Source organism: Pogona vitticeps, chromosome 14 (genome assembly GCF_051106095.1).
Source record: "Pogona vitticeps strain Pit_001003342236 chromosome 14, PviZW2.1, whole genome shotgun sequence".
NCBI classification, from domain to species: domain Eukaryota; kingdom Metazoa; phylum Chordata; class Lepidosauria; order Squamata; family Agamidae; genus Pogona; species Pogona vitticeps.
The window spans coordinates 19,675,033-19,698,974 of record NC_135796.1 but is presented as its reverse complement, the minus strand read 5'-3'; the positions used below and the strand labels follow the sequence as shown (position 1 = coordinate 19,698,974).

Here is a 23,942-nt window from a genome sequence, read left to right as displayed (position 1 = left end):
ATGCCTCATTTAGAAGGCATCTTTGTAAGCAGCTTTGAGCACTATCTTTTAGTGGAAAGGCGGAGTATAAATTCAACAAATAAATAAGCAAACAAACAAAAGAGCCGAGAACACTAACAAAGCACTATGAAACAGTGGTATCCACATACACTTACTGCAGGCGGAAGGAGGAAGAAGCAGACATTGTTCTGCCTACAGAGAGTTAAAAGACAAGTTGCTCCTCCCCCCCCCCCCGTTCAGTTCTGAACAATGTCTCTCTGCACATATAGATGATGGGGTCTCCACCAAGGAACGTCTCCCGTTCTCTCTTGGCAAAACTAGTCACATAATAATTCTCCAAATACCTGTAAAAAGGGTTGTAGGGGCACAAGATGCAAAGCTGCAACTAAAAATATACAAGAGCCACCATTAACATCATATTTATTGTTATTTAGTTGCTCAGTAAAACATATACAGATATATACAATATGCATGAATACAGAAGACTGCACTTTACATATTTAAAAAAGAAAAAAATAACACTCACTTTTCATGAGGTTTTTTTTTGTCACAGTCTTCTAACCAAGCACTGAGAATGAATTTAAACAAAAGTCTCAGGAAGGGGGAGGGGACGGGAGGGGAGAGGCAGGGAGGGAGGGAGGGAAAAGGTAGATTACAGATTGCCCTCCACATTAATATCTTACATGTGCAATAACATTTGTCAGGCTGAGCTTCCTATGCAGTGGGGATTTTGCTGGGGGTTGGGGTTGGAGGTCTTCTCCAGGAATTATTCAATACATTATTAAACACCCTTTTGTTCTAGAAATTTGTTTTTAAAGCTGAAATGGTAGGGGAAGGGGGTAGTAATCACAGACGAAACTTAAATGCCGGGTATCTTCTGACATTTATTTTTACCCTAGAATCTCTCTGCTGAAAGAGTTGGTCTGATGTTCCTTCCTTATTCTTGATTTCTTTTCCTCATCAGACAAGCACTTCTCGGGTTGTGTCCCTTTGGACTCTTCTGGCTGAAAAATGACAAAATTTAGGAATTCCAGGAAAGGAGATGTGCAGCTTGCACAGAATCAGACCGATACCCCAAACCAAGCTGCTAATTTGATTTGGGTCATATTTTTATTGGAACATTTGTTTTCCCAAAGGAACAGCCCGGCCGGGCAATGGGCCATGCAGGCTGCAACCGGACAACCGTGAGGAGGGAGCTTAATGCCTAAAAACTCGACTCTGCCCCGCACATGACTTGGTTGGGGGTGACAAGCTTCCCATCATCCTCAACCAAATCAGTGGAAGCTCAGCGCACCCCACTCACCGCTCTGCAGAACGTTTGCTTGCAAAGGGGGTTACCAGAAAGGAAGGCCAGCTGCTGAGATGCTCTGATTCCCTTCCTTGTTGCTGGTTGTTGTAAAACAGTTATTTCTTGAGCAATTACAATATTGCGATGGAAAATGTTCACCAAACTAGTTGAACAAATTCTTCATCTACTGGATGGACTTTGAAGTTTTCATTTTATTATTGTTTTCACTTTCTTATATGTCTATTTTTTGTTATTCTTTTGATGTTTGAATTCCATTTGCATTTAGCATTGAATTTTTTAAAATTAAATTTGGTTGGTTTGCTTGTTTACTTTTTATATATGTTCTTCTTCTATGGCAGACAGAAACGGGTCCAAGCCCTTCTGGCCTCAGACTCTGCTACAGGTGTGCATACTTTCTGGAATCTCAAAAAGGGGACTTTTCTCTGTCGCACATTTCCCAAATGCAAACCTAGGAAATTCTGAGGTTGTGGGGACTGGAACAAAAATTAATCTGTAGTGCCAGTGACATTCAGAAAAAGTGGGCTGAAGTAAACCCTTTTTCCCCCAGCAGTCCAGAGTAGCAGCAGTTCCAGGGAACACACCTACCTAAGTCTTTTGCTCTTGCTCTGTGAACCAGATCCTGTAAAGAGTTGGACACCTTGCACTGAATCTGCCCCAATGATGGAAGATCTCTGTGGGTATGAATTTGAGCCTTCCCTGCTTGGTATCTCCACACCTCTCTTCTGGGTCCCCTGAAAGCTGCACCTCTGGCCGTGCCATCTTTGCGCTGAGAGAGAATGATAGCCACTCAGCCTCCAGATGTTAACAAAGCTATACCTTCCACTAAGGCAGGAACAATATAAAGAAGATGCAGCAGACGCTGCTTCGCTTTCCACCACTCTGCAAGGTGGTCGACACTGGGAGGAGAAGCACAGCGAAGAGAGAGAAGCATTTCTTGATCAAATCAGTCAATGGTGAGAGGGAAGAGCTCCTAGATGTAGAGCTAAGCTGCCAGGAAGATACGGTTCTGCATCCTCCTCTGGCAAAAGGCTCTGCCTGTTTCCTCCCCACACCCCCTCCCCACCACTCCAGAAGAATAGAAGATGAGGCTTTGTGACAGAAAAGGAACCCAGCAGCAGGGACCAGCAAAGGGAGGGGGGAAGGGAGCATTTTGCATCCCTCTTGACCCTCCCTCCCCCCCCCTTTTTTTTTTCTTCTGGAAAGACAAAGCACAGGCTGAATCCTTGATTGAGCATTAACGGTTTGGCTTGGCTTGCAGGAGACAGAAAGCTCCCTGTCATTCTACGGTTATAGGGTGGAAATTTCACTTCAAGGGTTTTTTGATGGGCTGTTGGTTTATTTTCTTTTTCCTAAAGCTATTCTTCAGGATTTCCATTTTGATCACTGTAGAACAAAGGGGGAAATGCATTTAAAAAAATCTTGTCTTATGATGATGATATACATAGAGACAGAAAAGGCCTCTGACTAGCAATGGATGTCAAGGTCAGGCTGAAAGGCACCCACCTTTTTGAGCAGAAACATTTTACAGGTCATGGGTCAACTGCAGAAGGTCAGCAGTAGGGAACATATTATGGTGGGAGATTGGAAAAATAAAAAATTAAGGTGAGTTTATTTTAAATTACCCCTTTCCAGTCTCTATGCCACTAAGCAGGTACCAACCTAGAAAAATAGTCCAACTAGCTGGAGTGGCCCTTTAAACATAAAAAGAAAAGAAAATAATTCTTTTTTTCCCCCTTCTTCTTCTTCTTCAAGTTAGGGCAGCCACAAAAGTCCCAAATCTGTTGGAGATGTCTGAGTGCAGGGATCTCCAAGTCGGCACTGCAGTCCGGCCCTTGGCCTCTCCCATGTCGTCTGTGCAGTGGACAGAAAGACACTGCAAGTGGCTGCCCGTCTGTGCCGTGGCTGAGGTCTTGCTTGGGGTGAGATCGTGGGCTGCAAAGAGAGAGGGGTTGTGGTCAGTTCAATACAACAAACACACAGAAGAACAATCATGGAAATGGCTCCCTGCAGTGTTATCCCATGGCCACTTTTGGTTTTTAGCAAAGTCCTCCTTAGACAAAGGAAGGGAAAAGGCCTGCCTATGGCTGAAGAAGTGACAGAAGTGCAGCTTTCATGTGCATCATTGGGTACAGTGTTTCAGAAAATAACAAAGACCTTAACACAATGGAGCAAAGTTCTGCTTAGATCTGTCCCTAAAAGCATGGAAATCTGAATCCCCTGTCCTGCATCCTTTATCCCTAAAAGTAAACAATATCAATACACTCAGGTAGCAAGCTCTGCAGATTACACTATGAAAAATGAGTATTTCACAACCAGGCGTGACCTAAAAGGCTGTCCTCCATTTGCAAAAAAGTATGGTGGTTTCCAGATGGGAAGAATAAGAACATGGATGTCCATCTTCACCTCCCTTTCCCAAATGAGTCATCTGCTAATCAAACAGATTAACACTTGAAACCCATGGTCACAACAGTGGAAAAAGAAATCTATTCTCCTAACAAGGAGCACTGAGAGCACATGCAGGTTTGACCCATTTTGTTTTTCAAAGAAAACATGAAATCCAAGTGCCTTGGGAGTCATAAGTGCACACATGTAGCTACAGACGCCATGTTCTCCTTACCAAATACAAAAGTGATACATGTGGTAAAATACTCTGACTTTGCATAATTTATCCTAATTTATCCTTGCTTTTTCAGTTTGGGAGGGGCTTTGCCCCTGGAAATTATTTTCAGCCCATATCCCTCCCCGTCCCCCCCCCCCAACCTGGCCATGCAAGATTTCCCTCATACAGATGGCCACTGCTAATCTGCATCTCTTCCCCACCTCTCCTGGGAGCATCTTGCTGAATCAGACGTATGTATGTGCCCATGATGTCACTGCCGTCAGCCTTTCTACCCCCACAGTTGCCAATTAAGCAGTAGAGGGGCAGTGAAAGGCTGAACATAACAGCATGATGCCACATGTCTGCTTCAACAATATTCTCAGGAGAGCCTGGAAAGGGAAGGTAACAGTGACAGTCATGTGTAAGATACCAACTCTTGTCTCCAGTTTAGAAGATTTCTGGAAGGGCTATACTTTCAAGCACACCATTTCGAGCCCTGATAGACAGGTACCTTGATCTCCTCAACAACAACTGAGACTCTCACATTAGTGCACTTTGTCTGTGCTTCTCCAGAACTGCAGCACAGAAACTGACGGGAACGACTTGTCCTCAACAGATTTGAATGGTGAAAGGTGTGTTGGCTGAAGGGCTGCCCAACAGTTCTCAAATGCCCAATGAACTCTGGAGACAAAGTGTGAGCACACATCTCAAATCAGTCAAGCACCCACTCCTACAATGAGGGAGTCAAGCAACCAGGAATGCTCCCACCATTTATAGACTATACCCTTTGAAATGGCACACCAGCCTGGCCCAAGCCCCAAACCTCAGCAACATGGTGGGGGAGTAGCTGCAATGAACACATCATGCACAGAACAGGAAGGCACAGACAGTGTCCTTGCCCCATGGGATCCTTCAAGCGCTTCATTTTCTTCTTGCGGGACTAGGCGCTTTCACTACATCTAGTAGTGGAAAGGATAAGTAAAAAATGTAAAGAGTAAGAACAACAACCAGCTCAGCTCCTGAGATCTCAGTCCTGCCAGAATGTGCCAGGACTAACAGCCATCCAGCTCTGAGTGTTAAATATGCATTGTTTGCCCCTCGGTGGTAGGGTTTTGCAGAGAACTGGGAGTCAAACATTCAAGTCTCAAGAGGGTGCTCTAAACGGCAGACTGTACTTTTTTAAATTTTTATCTCCAACCATTCTATCAGACCTAGCCATCCCCTCCCCACTTCACTGATAGGTCAGACTATGTGTGAGGCTTCTGGGCAAAAATGCAGCTGTCTTTCCTGCCCACAACTTCACCTGACACCGTGCGTATAACAGAAGGCCAAAAAAAAAAAAAAAAAAAAAAGGCAACTCCAGATTTGGCTGCAGAAAGTGTGACCTCTTCTCACAGGGTGACTGCTCCAAGTTGCCTTCTAGCATCAGACCTCCAAGCTGCTCCTTCAACAGCTCAGAGTCAACCTCTCCACTGGTGGAACGCCCAGGCCCAGTGCCTGCTGATTGTGCTGCTCAGGTCAGAGGCATGACAAACAATTGATAATGACACTATGTTCATAAATTGTCCTTTTGTTGTTTCAAACTAGGCTTTTAATTTAAATATATTTTACTAGTCAATCTTGCCATATATTTAAACTGCATTTTTCCCGTTTTTTCAGGGAGCCACCTCAGGCTACATCCTCAAGAGAAAGATGTGATACAAATCCAATAAATGTAGAAGTGGAGGGCAAGGGCCTTGGCACAACCTCGCCTCCTTCTGGGAGGGAAACCAGCCAATATGGACCTGTCTGAGTCTCCCAGTGCCAGCGTGAAGGTAACCCACCTCTCCAAAGCACTGCCAGCCATCGCAACAGGCATCTGATACATCACCACATGCAAAAGCGGTTGAATGATGAGGTCACAGACAGCTTACCAAAAACAACGGGGATGCAAATCTAAGGCCAAAAGCCTGTTCCCTCTTGTTAAATAGACACTGCAACCTACAGAGAAGGAAGAGGAGGGATAGCACAGAGTCACAGACATGCGCATGCGCGCACACACACAGAGAGAAGGGGAAGGTGCCAGTGTGGTCAAGGTCTGTAGCCAGGGCCACCCGGCATTGTCAATCTGATCTCATAGCAGGAAAGGACAGCAAGTGGCCGTAAGGCTCATCCTTTGCACCTCTTCAACAGCTCTGACAAAGCCCCAGCTTTTGCCTGCAGTCCTTGCCTGAGCCACAGTTCCAGCCATCCGTCTGCACAGTCCAGTGCAGACCTGGCTGATGGCAGTCGGTCCTCAATGCCCAGCTGAGTGTGAAGCTCCCTGATTAAGGCTGAGGCTGAAGGTTCCAGCCCCATATTCTGGGACACCCCCCCTCCCTTCCTGCATCCCTCCCTGCACTTCCTCGCAAGGGCCAAGCTCTCCGAGTGAGAGTGGCTCCCAGGCCTGCATCTTGTTATTAAAATCAGTCCCTTAGGACAAGATCTTTTTCACCAAGTCTCCCCCATGACAGTTTGACATATTGGTTTGGACACCTAACTGTGCATCTGTGCACACCATAAAACACTCTGCTACAGAGGGCAGAATGCTAACGCCAGGCTACAAACTGGCTTCTATATACACTGAGCCATTTGTTTTCGCAACGGCATTTGAAAACAAGAACAGGCAGATTGCACGGAGATACGTCTGTGGCGGACATAACAAACATCTGATGTGATGATGCACACTTGCCACTGCCCCACAGACCACTGTCTAGAGGGCTGCAGAGATTTTGGGGCTTCTTATCAGGAACCAGGGATGCGTGCTCTTCTCTCTAACATCACAGAAACGACATTCTTCCCCAGAAGGGGTTCCTTATGAGCTGCTCACTTACATCACAGACAGTCCTTTGAAACATTGTCCAGGCGGACTTTCTTGCTGATCAGACTGCCGCAAAAGGTTCTGGATGGGCCGGAGATGATTTTTTCTGTTACTGAAACTGGTGCTTCAGACTCACATAGCTCTTATGTACACGATTCAACAGACTTTCACCATACTCACCGCCCATCCACCTCTCAGCTCAGCATGCCTTAAGCCAACAAGGAGAGAGACATCTGAAGCAGCATTGTGTCAGATGTTTGTTGTGTTCCAAAGACCACGCAAGAATATTATGACTGAGCACATATTGTTTTTCTTTTGTAAAAAGGAAAGAAAAAAGGCAGAAAGGCTCTCTAACACAATTGTGGCTCATGGCAGAGTGTCCTCCCTGTGCCAGTCAATAAAGTACTCACCATCACTCACCATTGGAGAGGGGGGGGTCCAAATAATCCCCCTCCCCCCTAATATACACACATGTTGGGAGCAAAGCCCATTTAGCCTTAGTGTTGTCTGTGTAGCCAGCCCCTCTGCTTCAACTTGTCAGGCCTGGCAAGAGTGCTCTAATCTTCAAAGGCTCTTCCTTCACAGACAGGATGATTAATTGAGGTGCTTGGGATTCTAAAGAGAGCTTGTATTAGACCATGTTGCAAGAGGTTGTTTTTGTTTGTTTGTTTGTTTTTTTGCTTGTGGGGCTCCAAGAGCTGGCAATAAGGCTTGTGGTTCCTTGTCTTTTGCAAAATTAAGAAAAAGAAAGTGTGGCAGAAGAGCAAATAAGGGATCTGCTACCACCAGCCAAGCCTTTAGATTATATTCCTAGCAGGTCCTTTCTGTTTGTGATTCCCACCAGAGTGGAGGAAGACAGTTTGAGGGCACGCCAGAGCAAGGAGCAAGTCCTGCTTCCCACAAGCAGTGCTGGAGCCATTTGGTGCAAGTGAAGACAGGGTCAAGAACACCACAAAGCAGCCTCAGAGGCTTATTTTCTACCAAGAAGCAACTTTTATACGAGGTGCCTGGAATGCAGAAAAGACTGGCAGGATTTATAAAGGAAGAACCTGTACGTGGAAGAGGGCATTTAAAACTTGTTGACATTAGAAAAGGCAACTCAGGATTGGCTTTGCTATTTGGGGATTTTGAGACAAGCTATTCTTGGAGCTGTCAGCCAATAAGGGAAATCAGTGCATGTTTACAAGTGAGAAAGCAACAGCTCAAGATCACAAAACAGGACAGTATAGGCTACTGGCAGGAAGCCATTTCATATGAAAACTCACTCCTTAAATGACCTGCATGCACAGATGTGTACGAAAAGCAACTGTGGATAGTCCTTTCCATGCATATTCCCACTCCCAATCCCCATGGGAACAGGAGAAAAAGAGAAAGCTCCTGTTCTTCACCACCCAGGAAACCTTTCATCAGCTCCACCAAGGAAAACCTGCTACTTTCCATGCATGAGAATCATTCACTTTGCTTACAATGGAAAGAAAGGAAGGAGTAAAGGAAGAGAAAGCGTCTTTACTGACTGCCATATATCAAGATGAAATGCCCCTCTGTCTTAAGTCTAACCTGGAGGGAATTTGGGATTGCACTTATGAAAAGTACCATGAATGAACTCACTCTTGCCGTGTCCCCTTCACACAGAGAGCTAACTCTGCCCACATGCATACTCAAGAAACGCAGAGCTCCTCTGGTGCTCAAGAATAACATCAAGGGACAAAGGTTTTCACCATCTTGAGTCATGCAATATTGTTTTAAAAACAAATAATTATTCCAATTCAGGTCACTAAGCTACTCTCATCAATGAATGCCCTGCCAGCCTTCTGGATTGTTAAAAACTTATTCAGCTTTTGTTCACCCTAAACAGCTATAATTCTCTACCTAATGGATATTATTCCAGGTAAAATAGCAACAAGCTAGATCTAAATATCCAATCAAACTCATATAACATATAAACTTCCACCTCTGTAACATTAAGAAGAAAATGTCAGAGGATGACAAATGTCAGCATGTTCAACTGCTTCCCGCCCCACCAACCCCTAGCTACTGAAGATAGCAACTAACCAACCACAAGTGCAATTTTGTTAGCCACTGAAGTGCATCAATCCTTTTTAAATGAGTACCTTTTGAGTAGAATGTGTTCAGTCCCAAACACAGAACACTCTTACTTACAGTGCCTTTCTGTCCAGTGACTCCTTAGCTGAAGAGGAGAAAGGCTGAACACCACTTTGCAGACCACCTTGTGGGGCAGACTGACCATGGCAACTGCCCCTGCAAAGGAGTATTTACCTGAATACTCTTTCATCATAGTAGCATCACGGTGGCTTTATATATATATCTGAAACAGACAGTTCCCTATGGAGCAGTGTGGGATTGCCAAGGCTTTCAAACGAACACTTAAAAAAGACTCTTGTACTCACAGGGCAAGTATCTGTATTCATGGACAGCTCCTTCAAAAAAGGAAGGTGAAGCAAAATCACCATGCTGAATGGGACATGTTAAAATAGAAATTTATGCTTCATGCAAGAAGAGTGGAAGGAGACACACTCCTTTAGGGTTCTTTTGTTTTCTCTTCCTAGCAGGAGGATAGATGCACGATGAGCTGGAACAAAGTTAAAAGGCTATGCCATACATCTTTGCAAATTTAGGACCAGCACCTTCTCTTTTGACTTCCTCTATTCTCCTGCTATTTATTTATTATTATTTTATTTTTATTTATTTATTTAATTTATATGCCGCCCACACTACCCAAAGGTCTCTGGGCGGCTTACAGCATTTAAAATACAATTTAAACATGTTTCATTTATCACTGGTCCTGGACTGATTTGTGCACAACTGCATTTTGTTTTTCTGTTTTGCATTTTGACCTTTGTAACATCCCGTTTGGAAACCACATGTTCAGAACACTTTTTTAAAAACACCCACGGTTTTAAGCAAACCTACCCCCTATAAAGCACTGCAGGAATTTCCATTCCCTGCTCTCTCAATCCTATGAACACTTTTCAGTGCTGTTCCATATCTCTAAACCAAGAGATCTTAGCCCCTGGCCTCAATTTGGACAATATCAATCCTTTTGTGGTTTTGTCAGATTACCAGTCCTCTTCCTCAGTGCTATCATCATTTGATGGTTTCCCATGCTTTTGTATGGGTTTGTTCTTGTTCTTAAACGGTAGAAATGCTTATTCCAAAGGTTACTGATTGACAATGAGAGCTTTATGTTACTGTGTGCTGATATTTTGAGTCCCAGTTACTGACTTTTGGCCCTTCTCATTACTGGACTGCAAGCCCTACACCTTTCTAAAATCAAAGTCAGCCCTTTGGCTTAAAAAGGACTCCCAGTCTTGCACAAAACTATTAAGAAAAGACATGCAAGACATATTTGTACAGGTATACCCACTTGCTCTTCATAGCTTTGTACATCAAGTAACAGTAACATTATGGACTAGGGCTTTGGAAGAAAAGCACAACTCTGACAAGCATATATGTGAGGGAAATGAAGCTATAGCACACAACCAAGTCATGGCAATGATCAGGAAGAGCTCTAAACTATGACAAGAAGCCAATTTCCTGCCACTTGCAAGAATCAGTACTTTGCTCAGATGTGCAAATCAGGGTTGGGTATCTAATCCAATCCGCAATGGTACCTCAAAGGTGCCGATCAACCTGGAACAACCAATGAAGCAGCCCTACAGATACACTCTATATCAAGATCACATCACATGAACCTGGAGTGTGAGAGAAAGCTAGCAGAAGGCAGAAATTCTGGGGAAAAGAAAATTGGGGGGGGGGGGCTTATAAACACTCTCCATTTTTTACTTGCCAGCAGGTGTGTGATACTCTTAACTAGACTCCAAAGGGCAAATGTAGTCAGCATTAGATGCAATTCATTTGAAATTAATGCTATGTTGCCAACAACAGAATACTGTTGCACGAGTGCTAGGAATTTGTAATGTAGTTGCACCCAAGGCACTTCCTTTGAGAAAAGCATCTTTATCCCTTGCTGCGCAGTATCATCTCAAGAAATAAGTCAAGGTGGACAGTTAATGAAAGGCCTCACACTGTCTGTCTCATGGAAGCCAAAGACATGGAAGGCTGAAAAAGTTTGAAGCACATTACAGCAAGAGGCTACTACCACCTCTCTGCTCCTCTCCAAAACTGCCACTCAAAAGGAGGGACAAAAAAGACTGCTACTCCTGATGATCTTTTATTTGATATTTTCCAGTATGCCCTATGAACTCTATTGCACTTGCAGCCTTAGCAACTCTTCAGTTAATGTAATCATTATTCCTGTTTTCACAGACTGTGAGCAGGACCTGGAAGAGGGGGCAACTAACCTGATGGCTATAACATGGGCAAGATTTGAGTTGCACAAAGACTGAAAGGAGTCTAACTTAAGAATGCCCTCTCCCCAGTGTTCCCAGGGCCATGATGATAGACAGTCTCCTCCAGATCAAAATCAACCTGTGAAACCGCACAGCTAGTATGGCCTAGAGGAATACATCCTTGGGATTTCCAGCCACAGCAAGAAGCTGTTGGAAGGGAGAAAGTGTTCTAGTTCAGAGGTCCAGCTAGAGCAGCACAAATTAAGGGAACTCCACCATCAGTCAAGGCCAACCATTTATATATGTTTAGGAGCTTAACCTTCTTTAGTGAGCAGCAGTGCTTGGAAAGAGTTAATTCACTCAAGAGGAGAGAGTGCTGGTTTCTGCCATCAAAGGCTGTGACTGAAGCTGACCTGCCTGCCTGCAGCTGAACCTCTGACATTTCCACTCCGTCTTTCATTGGCACACGCCAGATGCCCATGGCCAGGCAAACAGGCAGTCGGGAGGAGCAGGCCACCATGGCTTGGCTTCCTCTAACAGCTCCCACTCTATAGCAATATCAGTGTCTGGCTGGCGCAACCGTCTGAGGCCTTTCTGTTAAGCATCAAGCCTACAGTTGGACTCCTCATTTAATTAAGTCAAAAAATACCTCCTTTTCCATTTTCTCTTCCTAAGTGAGGGATGTATGGTGGGCTTTTAGGAGAGGAAAGGAACTTACAAAGGTTACAAAGGTTAAAGAAACTCGCGGCAGTATAGAGATTTTTAGAATGGACCAACCACTCAAAATCTACTTAAGAAGTATACTTTCAGATTAAATTCCATGTAAACATGTGCATTTCCATTACGATGCACTGGTTTTATGAAACATGCTGCTACTTGTCTTCAACCATACTTTTAATATACTAAAATGCCCCAGGAATACAAACCTGTGAGGGAATTCTAGCCACATCATGTATATCAAGGAAAAATATTTTTCCAAGCTCATTGATTGAGATTGCCTTGTGGATGAACCATCTAGCACAGAGCCACTAAAGGCACAAGAAAGTCAAAATTTCCAGTTAATACACTGTTAGTCAGATATGTAAGTTATCCAATCATGCAATAAATAAATTCAGCCAAACAACTATGGAACAGAGATATTAATTTTAAATAATTAAAGCAATTATTCACAGATAAAATAGGCAAGTAATACAGGAGGGGGGGATCCTGATATTTATTATTATCATTTTGCACATGCAAATAGGAATTTTATTTTAGTTTATCTAGTTTACAAATATGACCAATGACCAAGTAAAAAAACAAGTTCCTTTTTGCCACAGGAAAAAACAACTGGAAAGTGACGTAAAAATGTTTTCCTGGCATGACTAATTTTTAAGATGGAAAAAAGGCAGTTCCCATTCATAGGCTTGTTGAACACTAATCACAACTAGGTGTAAAGTCAAACATAAGACACTGAGAGAAGCATTCATTTATTAATTTATACCCATACCTTTCCAGGGTTAAGCTGCTCTTTTATTTGTTTCAGCAACTTTTGTTCATTAATTATTTTGACAAGTCTGCTCTTTTCTTCCTGTCAAGGCAACATCTTTTGTTCTTCTGATTGAGTATAGCTGGGAATCTTACGCATACACTGTAACTCATTAAAAGCATTTAAGCTTAAACAAAAAGTGTACCATCTTACTGTGTGCATATTTTAATTGCTGGTAAATGGACTGATAGTATACAGTACTTTTAAAAATCTGGGTGTAAAACATGTCCCTAACTCTGTTGTTTCATGGTGAAATTTCAAATGTGTTATATTAGCACTGTTGTTTAAGAAACAGTCAGGTTGTTTTTGTTCTCTTCTTAATAGAAAATGTGAGATAAATATAGATTCTGGATTAATGTCACTGCACAGTAAGTGGTAAACTGTGCAGGAGTTAGTATAAGTCTTTTCTTGTAAATCGGAACACAGAAAAATCAAATTCACTCAGATAAAAAAAAAAGGCTTATTTTCACTCTCCTTCTTCCAGACTATGAAACTCCCTCCCAAATGAGTCTGGGTTGGCTCTCTGCCTATTGTTCTTCTGCTGGAAGACAAAACCCATTCTTTTTAAGCAGATCTTTGAAAACTGAATGCTCAGTGGAGTTTTGGTAGGAGTGGGTGCCGTACACTTGACTGATTTAGAATTTGTGTTTAACTGTGCTCAATAACTACCTCTTAAATACTGGCACATTTCAATTGTATTATAATACAGCAATTCATTGTGATTTTTGTTGCACATGTCTTTTTAGCCATTTGTAAGCTACCTTCAGTGCCCTTGGGGGAGGGCAGGTAGGACAGACATAATATAAATCAATAAACAAATAAAATAGACAGAGCTGGGATTTATTTATTAAAAGAATCCTAAAGTCGTTAAAAATAAAGTCTAGTCTCAGGGGGTGGTTAGTTCAATCCTATGCATCAGTATCGACTTGGTATAATTTATAACTCAAACATGCTTCCTTGTCTTAGAAAGACCAGGGCTGACAGAAAAGCCACCGGTCGCAAGTGTTTCTTCTAGTCTTAAGGAAAAGCTGTCAAAGGGAAGAGATTGCCTTCATTTTCACACACACACCAGCTAACGACCCAAAACTGCATGAAGCCAGAGTTGGAAGACGATGCTGATGAAATACTGGAAGAGATGAATATTGAGAACCAGCAGTGACAGCACCTACAGTATGTACACCAACTGCCTGAGATCCCACAGAAGGATTTAGAGGGGAAGAACTTGAAAGTTGATTAGACTACTATAAATATCAGGTCAGTTACCAATTCTATGATCCAGGTTTGAGCAAATTAAACACTCTCTGCTCCAAATCCTTTAGACATCACATCTTGTTGGGAATGGATGGACAGGGGGTTATCAAACATCTATTAAGAATCCAGTCAAATTAGAATTACATATGCTGCCCAATACAGTCTGTATCAAGATAGACATCGTGTGACCTATCAGCCACATACGGCCCCATAATCTCCCCAATATTATTTTCCAAATAACCATTTTAAAAGACCCCTGAAGAATCTGCTGCTGAAAAAAACTAACAGAAGTATATCTAGAAGTTGAGTCATGGCAACTGGACTTTCTTATTAGATTGAAACGTTTCATTACTCATCCAAGTAGCTTCTTCAGTCTAAGGAGAATTGGCAGATCATCCCTGATAATATTCCCCACATTGGTTTCATTTCCCCCAGTATAGTTCCTAAACACTTTCCTGTCTTATCTGCAGTGATTTTAAACATGTTCAAATTTCTCCAATATTCATCTATTGTTCCCAGCATTTATTTTAATTTAAAATTGTATGTTTTCACCTTGATTGATTCAGGAAGTTGTCATTTGGTCCAAGAACTTCTAGCTTCCAAACTCCAATTAACCCAGAAGGAAATCAGGAATTGTTTGGTTTGAATGAAAAATTTCTGGATCAAGTAAGCCAGCTAGAGTTAAAAATAAGACTAAACAAAGCAAACAGCACGTTTGCTAAATATAGATGTTGTAAACAACAGGCAATCACTAATATATATAACACAGAATTGGTGTTAAATTGTTGCAGGTAAAAAGGAAAAGTAGGCTAAAAACGGTGTTGCCATTTAATCAATGACAGGTTGTTCCACTGCTGTTTTTGGTGCTGTTGGGTTATTTTTTTTTTCATTTCTTCTCTTTCTTCGTCTTGTTGTTGGGGTACAGATCCTGGACTACTGGCCAAATTAGTATTCAGCCCTTCGTCAGGCCATGAATGCCTATCCTCGGTTTGCATCAACCACCAGCACCATGCTTGTCACTGTGGTTTGGGCTAAGCCAAACCACTGTGACAAGCCTCTTCACCAAAATGTTGTGTACACTACTGCTACAAAAGCCTTTAGGAAAGAGAGGCAAAGCGTGGTGGGGGTAGGGGAGTGGAGATGAACCGAAAATGCGAATTTTCTTCTTGGTACTTCCAGAGTCAGGCAAGTTCTACAGCAAAGACTTCCAACAGAATAAATCTGGCTGATCTCTTCCTGATGTGCCAGAATTTGCAGATGCTAGTTTTCAGACTAAAATGTTGTAGATTATTAGTTAATGTATTTATTCATCAATATCAAATTCAAAAAGTGGATTCAAAATTAGGGTCAAGCAGAGGTCCCCCCCTGAAAAACTGGCCAGGTATTTGTACCATAAAACCATCAATATATTTACCTCAACTCAGGCAAATAACTTAAGAACTGAAACTCTCAAACCAATCTATCTATACTGACTATTCCCAAATATGCATGTGTGTAAAAATCGCATCAAAGGTTCTGGGGGTCTTTTGGGGATCACTTAATAAATGTTTCTTGTCCAACAAATCAAAGTATATATGCACATAACTCAGCTTATAATATTTTTTAAACTTCCTTGCCAACACAGTTGTAAAGCTAGCACTGTAGTATGAAAATCTCAAACTGTAAGTTAATGGCCTTTTGCCTATCAATTATTGAGCTTTGATATAAATAGCCTCAGCATCAGAAAAGAATAAAATAAACCAAATGTAGAACCAAGGACAGATAACCCGGAGTCTCTTTTGCATCGTTCTCACAGGCTGCCTGAATGGAGCTGATAAACCACCAGCAGCAATCCATAGAGCCCATTTTCAGAACTGCTGAACTGTATTATGCAGCCACTAATAATGTCTTCATTATATACAGTAGCTACAAAACCTCTCTTACATATATATCCCTTTATTTTAGTCAGGGGTGGGTTTTTTTTCTTTTTGTTTTGTTTCGTTTTGTTTTTTGCTATGCTTCAGGATTCCCAGAGCAATGCAAAAAAAGGTGACACACAAATATTTCTAACAAATACATAAATAAGAGAGCAAGTGGCATTCACATAGAGAAAGAGAGAATTCTGTGGGGCCTCTTGTGCTAAACATGCACCTTTTATAACCTAAGACAAGTTTGAAATTTCAAGAAAATTGCCCTGCTATCCACTATAAGACTGCAGGAATATATGTGCACTTCAAAGGAGACTACAATACAGAGGAAGGGGAAAATAGGAAAGCAACCACGGCGTATCCCTCCTGTATAGTTCTTTGCTGTCAGAGGGCTTCTACTCTTTACAATTGCATGTAACACACACTTAAACTTTGATCATGAGAACAGCTGGCTTAAGTTTATTCCCACATAAACTACATAAAGATTTTTCCAGACAAATGATCTGAACACACTTTTTAAGGAAGTTATATTGCTATTATAAAGTTTAATGCAAATTATCCCTAGGGCTCAAATGGCAGTATGATTGCTGCAAACCCCCCCCCCCCGAAAATCCTCTAACTAACACGCAATGCTATCTTTTGCTGTCTCTGACCCTCCAGCTGTTCACCCCAGATCCAACCAACAGCAGCTCTTTAGAGTCTCAGGCAGAGAGGTCTTTTCTAGCTCTGCTGCCTAAGACCCTTCGAACTGGAGATGCTACTGACTGAAGGTGGTCCCTGGACAATGCTACCCAGCTGTCTGTCCTTCTCCCGCTCCAATACTACCTATCACTGAGGTATTTTTCCAGGTACGTTTTCCAGCAATAGTTAATACATCAGCAGCTTTGCTAGTGGGAAAAGATGGTTATTGTGCCCGTTTCCATGCAGCTCTTAAAGAAGATGAGAGACCTTTGCACTAACCCTATTCACTACTAAGATGGTTGAGCTGACAGGGCTTCAAACTCAGACCTTTAAGAACTATGCACTCTAAGCCCATTCTGGACAGAAAGATCAGTTTCACTTTTTTAAACATTCAAATGCTTCCCCCCCCCCCCCCAAATATGAAGAATTTTGCAAATGTTGATTTTTTTTTAACAAACTGAAACAAAATTCTCACCATTGCCTACCCTGTTTCCCTGAAAATAAGACCTAACCTGAAAATAAGCCCTAGTAGGATTTTTCAGGATGCTCGTAATATAAGCCCTATCCCAAAAATAAGCCCTAGCTAAGTCAAAGCCCGCCCTCCACCACTGTGCAGCAAACAGAACACGACATGACTGTATTTGAATAAACGTAGATCGTTGTACATGAAAAAAAGATAAAACATCCCCTGAAAATAAGCCCTGCTTTTTTCTTTTTTCATTTCTTTCTTTTCTTTTCTTTTTCTTTTTTTTCTTTTTTCTTTTTGAGTAAAAATCAGTATAAGACCCTGTCTTATTTTCGGGGAAACACAGTACTTAAATTTCACCTCTAATCTTAGGCCTTCGCAGTTTGGCTTACCTAATAAACAAGAACCCAGCCCCAAAGTAATGTAATTTCTTCCTGGAAAAAGATAGCAAGTTCCCACATGAACCTGCCCCAAATACCACAGCTATTTGCCAAGGCTCTTTTCTGCATGCCTGCACCTTCTGAAGTCAGGTGGGTGACAACCAGGAGGCGGCTTCCAGAGAGTCTTCCTTGATGCTGAATGTTACACCTTTGTGGTACCAGGTAAAGAACTTTATATTTATACAGCCCTTCTTACATGTATTGGTTTCTGTCCTGCTGCTGTCCTCTGTCATTCTATTACCTCATTATATTTATTATGTCTGATTTTCATAATATTTTCCACACCATGTTTAAAAGGGATGTTGCTCAGATTTTATCTAGTAACATACACTGAGAAATGAAGCACCAGAGCAGTAAAAAACATAATCTCAATAAAATAGTAGTAATAATACAGTATTAGCATTGCTGAGTTAAAAGTCTGGTTAGGGTTTGATGGTCAGGATCAGGAAGGCAGACCTGTAATTAGTATGATTCTACATTACCAGCTGAAATTCACCTGACTTCCTTCTTGTCATTTTTTAAGAAACTTTTTAAACACATCTATTCTGCCAGGCTTTTAAAAACCTGTGAACTTGTTGAATATTAGCCGTTATTCAATTCCCACTAATTTTAATCTTATTTAATATTTATTTTGAATTTAATTAATTTAAAGCATTATGTTGTTTTTAGGTTTTCTGATTGCTTATGAATCAGCCAGAGTGACCATTAGTCGCATGAGAAGTATATAAATCAATCAAACAAACAAACAAACAAGTTCTTCAGCAGCAAACAGGAGTATCGTGGTGCATCATTTACTGCACTACACAAGTAATGGTCCATTTAATAACTGTCTTTTATGTCCCACCTCTTGCTAAACTCTTCTTAACAATTCAAGAATTAAAGGGGATAATAACTTTGATTTTAACCCTCTTGAACTAAGGGAAATAATAATAATAATAATAATAATAATAATAATAATAATAATAATAATAATAATAATAATAATAATAATAATAATAATAATAATAATAATAATAATAATAATAATAATAATAATAATAATAATAATAATAATAATAATAATAATAATAATAATAATAATACTCTGTTTCCCCAAAAATAAGACCTAACCTGAAAATAAGCCCTAGTAGGATTTTTCAGGATGCTCATAATATAAGCCCTACCCTAAAAATAAGCCCTAATTAAGGGAAATCCCACCCTCCACCATTGTGCAACAACCAGAAGATGACATGACTGTAAAATAAAACACCCCCTGAAAAATAAGCCCAAATGTGGTGGGTTTTTTTTTTTTTGGAGCAAAAATTAATATAAGACTCTGTCTTGTTTTCAGGGAAACAGGGTAATAATAATAACAATGATGATGATAAAGGTGATGAATGGATCATAGAGTATTTTATGACCCTATCAGAATTCCAATGCAGTAACAGTCAACAGTAGAGTTCATGTTTATGGTAGACCGTTCTGTATTTCCTGAAACTGTTGAGAATTCCAGTGTTGTGTTCTCCAGATGTAACTAACTGACTAACCATCGGAGGATGTCCTTTGTACTTTTTTTGCACCATGGCCTGGCAAAAAAAAAAATGGCGCAGGACTTGTTGTTGTTGTTCCTATATACGACCTTAAGTGAGACACAATTAAGTCTGACACAAAAATCAACAATTTGTCAGATTTTTTTGTCTCAACTGCTCTTTGTTGGCAAAACAACAAAACAAAAAACAGGAAACCTGTAGATAGCAAGTGGCTAAAACAGAGCAACATTATTTACATTTGATCGATGAAAACACCTTCATCTGTCGGCCATGTTCTGAAGAGATTATACAAAAAAAGTTGGTCTGAGAATTAAGATGCCTCATCCCTAAACTTGATGAGGGTTAAAAGCCCTCCCACACTTAAGGCCAATCACCAGACTTTGGAACTTTCTCCAGAAATTGTGTGGGGCTACCACATCAGCAAGTACTTCCCCAGGCTACTAGAATTCTGACAACACTCAGTCAATTTTTTTTTGTTATTTACACAAACTGGCTTCAGATAAAATGGCCAACAAGAATAGATATGGACAAATTACTTAGACCTAAAAAACAACAACATACCACTTAAACTAAAGATTCTTCCCATAAATGCAGATGTGCCTTTGAAGGCTACTTCTTCAGCTAGGAGACTTAACAGCACAATTCTATACATATCTATCCAGATGTCCCACAGAGTCCACCAAGGCTTACTCTCAAGTAAAGTGTTCACAGGATTTCAGGTTAAGCAAACAATCCAACTCCTACTAAGTACATTCAGATAATGTATTTGGATGATACACATACCCAAGTAAGTTTAAAAGGAAGTAAATAGAAGACGGTTCCTAACTTCAGAAATTCCTGTTGCCATTATCTCATAATATAGCCTAACCATTCTGTGAAATTAAGTGATTATCATTTCCCCCTGAAACAAATGGCAGACAAAAATAGGAGGAAGAAGATGAGCACAGGCATTTATCTTATTTTCTGAACCTCAGGATTTCTCAACGAGGATTATCATGCTTTTGGGGGGGGGGGGGACTGAGTGAAATACCATTCTTGCTGGCACAGGCCTGCGTAGTCACACCACTCCCTGCAAATAATATTGAAATGTCTCATATTTCTTGAAATTCCAGAGTTCAGAGCTACATGAACACCACATAGAGGGGGTTCCATTGCTGCACCAGTCATCTGAAAGAATAGTCAGACAGCGCACAGGTTTTTTCCCCTTTGCTTTCCTTAAGTGCAAGTCATTTAGTCTCCAGAATTCTCATATCTGGATTATCATCTGGTTGTTTGCAGCTACTTTAAAATATCTATATTATTTTTTTTACATTTATATACCACTCCATTAGTGCAATGCACTATTCTGGGCAGTTTATAATAAGATAAAAACACTATATAATTTTGGTATTTCCTGTTAAATACAAAACTAGGTGCATGGAAACATTAGAACTGCTTCTCCCTAATTAAAGCACACACCACCTAAACATGTTTTTGCTAAGGAAAAATTGGATGGAAGAAGTATTGCAAATTACATTACCCACCTCTGGCAGGCAGCACCATCACCAATGTAACTGCACATTGTTGGTTTCTGAAACAGAAGGAGAAGCATCACCCTGAAGAAAGGGAGAACCCGAACCTTGCTTTGCAGCTATTTCAAAAAGGAGCAGTTCACTCTGGTTGTTTCAGGGCCACTTTTGCAACTGCCATTTTGGGCTCAAAGTACTGTTTTACTAGTTCCACTTCTTCATGTAAATGAATCCTTCCTTCAAGCACATGAGCTATGGGATTAAAAAACGTCCAAAGTCAGAGGCAGCCTAGACTACACCACTGCACAGTGCAAACCCACAACACAGAAATTTCTGGATTGTTCCAGTCTCCCAAGCCAATTGCTGCTGGGAAGCTACCTGCAATTCATCTCACAGCGCCAACACCTTTGGCAAGATCAACTGGTTGGGATTCAGGCATTCACTGGGAATACAGGAGAGTGCTCAATAACTGCCTCAGATTATAGACTTCACTTAAGCAGCTTCCATTTATGTATTTCAATAGAGCAAGAAATTCAAAGAAATCCTATTGTTGTGGGATTTTAAAATGAGCCTAGGGACCAAATCCACTGCTCTGAAAATTAAAAAAAAAAAAAAAAAAAAAAGGATGCAAGCATTGAGATGAGCAGTGCCATAAAATGAGTAAGGTGACACTACTTAGAGCTGCGAGCACACCAGAGGTGAAGGAATGATGCTAACATGACATGCCAGTTTACTGAGCACACTCTACCACACTGCACAGGCAGCAACCTGTGTATCTTTCTTCCTCCAGTAGGAAAAGAGATGGTGGCAGAAAACCGCAATAGCGAGTCTACACACAGAAACAATATAAGCCCTTTTCAGTATACTATATTCACAGCAGTTAATAGGATGCAGAAGACTGACACACCATTAAGTCTATATGTTGAATGGCAAAAAGTTTTTCAAAAAGTCATATTTTTCCTTTCATTTGCACAGAAAGTACAAAGTTGCACCAGACATCCATGTGAATTTTTAAAAGACTACTTTTCTTCCCCAAGCCTGTTTTCTTTGGTCTCAGCAGAAAAAGCATTTCTCCATAAAGCCAGCTTTACCCTTCACCAATATTTAAAATATTTTCTTGGGACTAAGAAGATCATATCTCCCTATACTTTAGATAACCACACAAACAGATTTTATATCAGTTAAGTGTTAGCTACATATTCAGCACTTTACACACGGATACAGGTGCTGAGAGGTCAAGTCGACTCCTACTGCGTCTACATGTTTTTCTCCTTTGCAGCTCTTAGTAGCTCAAAAGAGCAAGGCAGTTAGAATACTGGTGCAAAGCAAAAAGGGCTTTAAAACCTTTTCCCTGCAAAACAGACAGATCCAAATTGTGTGGGGCAGAGGCTGTGGATTCTTTTGCGCAGGACAAGTGTTAGAGGGAGACGCCGAGCAATTAGTCTGTAAAGAATGCCATTGCTCCTCTAAACATTGTATGGATATCAAAAGAGTTACATCTTAAATCAAATTTACATTTTGATGTTTTAATCAGACTTGGATATTTTGTTTCCTATCCTTGTTAAAGACGCTTCTTGTTCTTCAAACCCCCAAGGTTTATTATTTTTGCATATATGACCAAATGAAACACTCAAATACAAGCACCTTTTTGCATTGAACTGGAAAAATGATTTTTTTAAAAAAACAAGCCATAAAACCAAAGAGATTCTAGCTGCTATGCCTTTAAAGTCATATTTATAAAAATTTCTAGTTTGAACATGCTAGCAAATATATATTTTAAATTAAATGTGCCCAAACCATAATAAACTATTATAAATTCCCATAGAACAACCAGCATCTAGTGTATGAGTTTATTAAACATGTCATATATTGGTGGGGGGGGGGACCACTATGGCTTCCGCCAATTACATCTGAACTTATATGCACCTGAATGTAAGCTCCACCTGGAACTTACTTCCAAGAACATATATTTAGAAGTGGGCTGCAGTGCTCTGTTATCAGGCTATGACCTTGCTTTTTAATCAAGTAAAATATTAGAGGTGCAATTCAATGCACATTTACGTATCTATAAGCCTCAATGAGCATATTGGTATGTACACTGAGTAAATATGCATAGAAATTCACTATAAATAAAAGCATCAGAAATATTTAAATCTCTCAACATCGGCATCATTCGCTTCTATTTTAAATGGCAATTTCCTATTTCACTGAAACAAATAATGTCCCACTAAATCATAATAAAATTAATCAAAGCAAAAATGATTTTGAATTATAACTACAGCCCTTAGGAATATTGAATATTTCTTATTAAACCTATCTCTCATGAACATTATTAGGTTATCACTCTTGAATTAATCAATAAAATCTGTAGATTAATCTAATTAATATTTCCATTGCTAAATAGCAGGGAGTAAAAACCACACTGAAAATCTGTTTGAAGCATTAATACCAGCTACAAAGAAATTTAGAAGAAATGCACAGAAGTCCATGCGAACATATATAGCATAGTTTTTTTCAACCAGGATCAACATAAATGTGACAAACAATGTGGGTTTTTTTAAAAATAAAAATTGTTTTGTTTTTGCTTTGGAAAAATAAAGAGAAACATGTATTTTTCTCAGCTTTAGACTCCTGAGTATTAACTAATGCACTTCATCTGTCAAACATTCCAACTGACACTCCATTCTGAACACATAGCAAATTTCAATGAGATCCATGAAGCTTGATTCCATATAAAAAGTAAACATCACTTTTATCATTTGAAAGCAAAGGAGAAAAAGATTACTATTTTCTTGCACGGCAACATTTCAGTTGCTCCCTTTGAAGCATTAAGAAAATCAGCTAGTTAAAATTAATGGATTATCCCTCAAGCTGGTAAATTCACATAGCTGAAGATTTAAAAGAAATCTGACAATCTCTAATACATTGCTTCTACTTGTACATCATGCTAAAAGAATTCTGACTGATGCATTTCAGTGAAAAGGGACCAAAGCATATCGTCGGCAGAGATGGGCCAGTTTTCCTGTCTGCTTCTACAGAGAAGGTACCTCATTCCAGCTGCCCCTATTATGCCCAAATAAAATATCCCAAATGCCATGCTTCCCCATATGCATATGCTACTAAAAATAAATGCAGAGGTAGCATTCGCCCACTTTTAACACAAAACTATGGATGAGAATACACAGCTATACACAAAACTTCATTACTCTCTATGATACATTACATCCCACTTCTGAAGGGCCTCTGCCAAATTCATGCTTAATTTAAAAACACAGCCTGCAAATACCAGAGTTATCCAATTAGGTTCCAAGTGCAGTGTTAATCAAAGAGGAATCATCTACGAAGATCCCTAGAGAAGCTTTCACCATTTTTCCTATTTGAGAGGTTGGTGAGTAATATATCAAAGATTCCACTCCTCCAAAGATTCCTTCGCAGTATAAAAATAATTACATCACATTGAAACATGTCTTGTTTTTGGTCACAGAAATCAGCTGGTGATTGTTCCAATTCCTCGGCCAAGGTAATTTTATACCATTTAGCAAACATTATATTCTAGGCTCTACAGCAAAGGTCTC

General features: G+C 40.4%; 1 protein-coding gene across 2 annotated transcripts in view; it reads right to left on the bottom strand.

Moving 5' to 3' along the window:
- Nucleotides 1-403: 403 nt before the first annotated feature.
- MN1 (MN1 proto-oncogene, transcriptional regulator) overlaps nucleotides 404-23,942 on the bottom strand; it is a 40,576-nt gene continuing 17,037 nt past the window's right edge. Inside the window, exon 2 of one of the 2 annotated variants that reach the window (XM_072983166.2) lies at nucleotides 404-3,241. In XM_072983166.2, the coding sequence (XP_072839267.2) occupies nucleotides 3,057-3,241 (185 nt within the window). In that variant the 3' untranslated portion in view covers nucleotides 404-3,056. The remainder of the gene's footprint in view (nucleotides 3,242-23,942) is intronic. The other variant, XR_012081851.2, reaches the window with a different exon arrangement.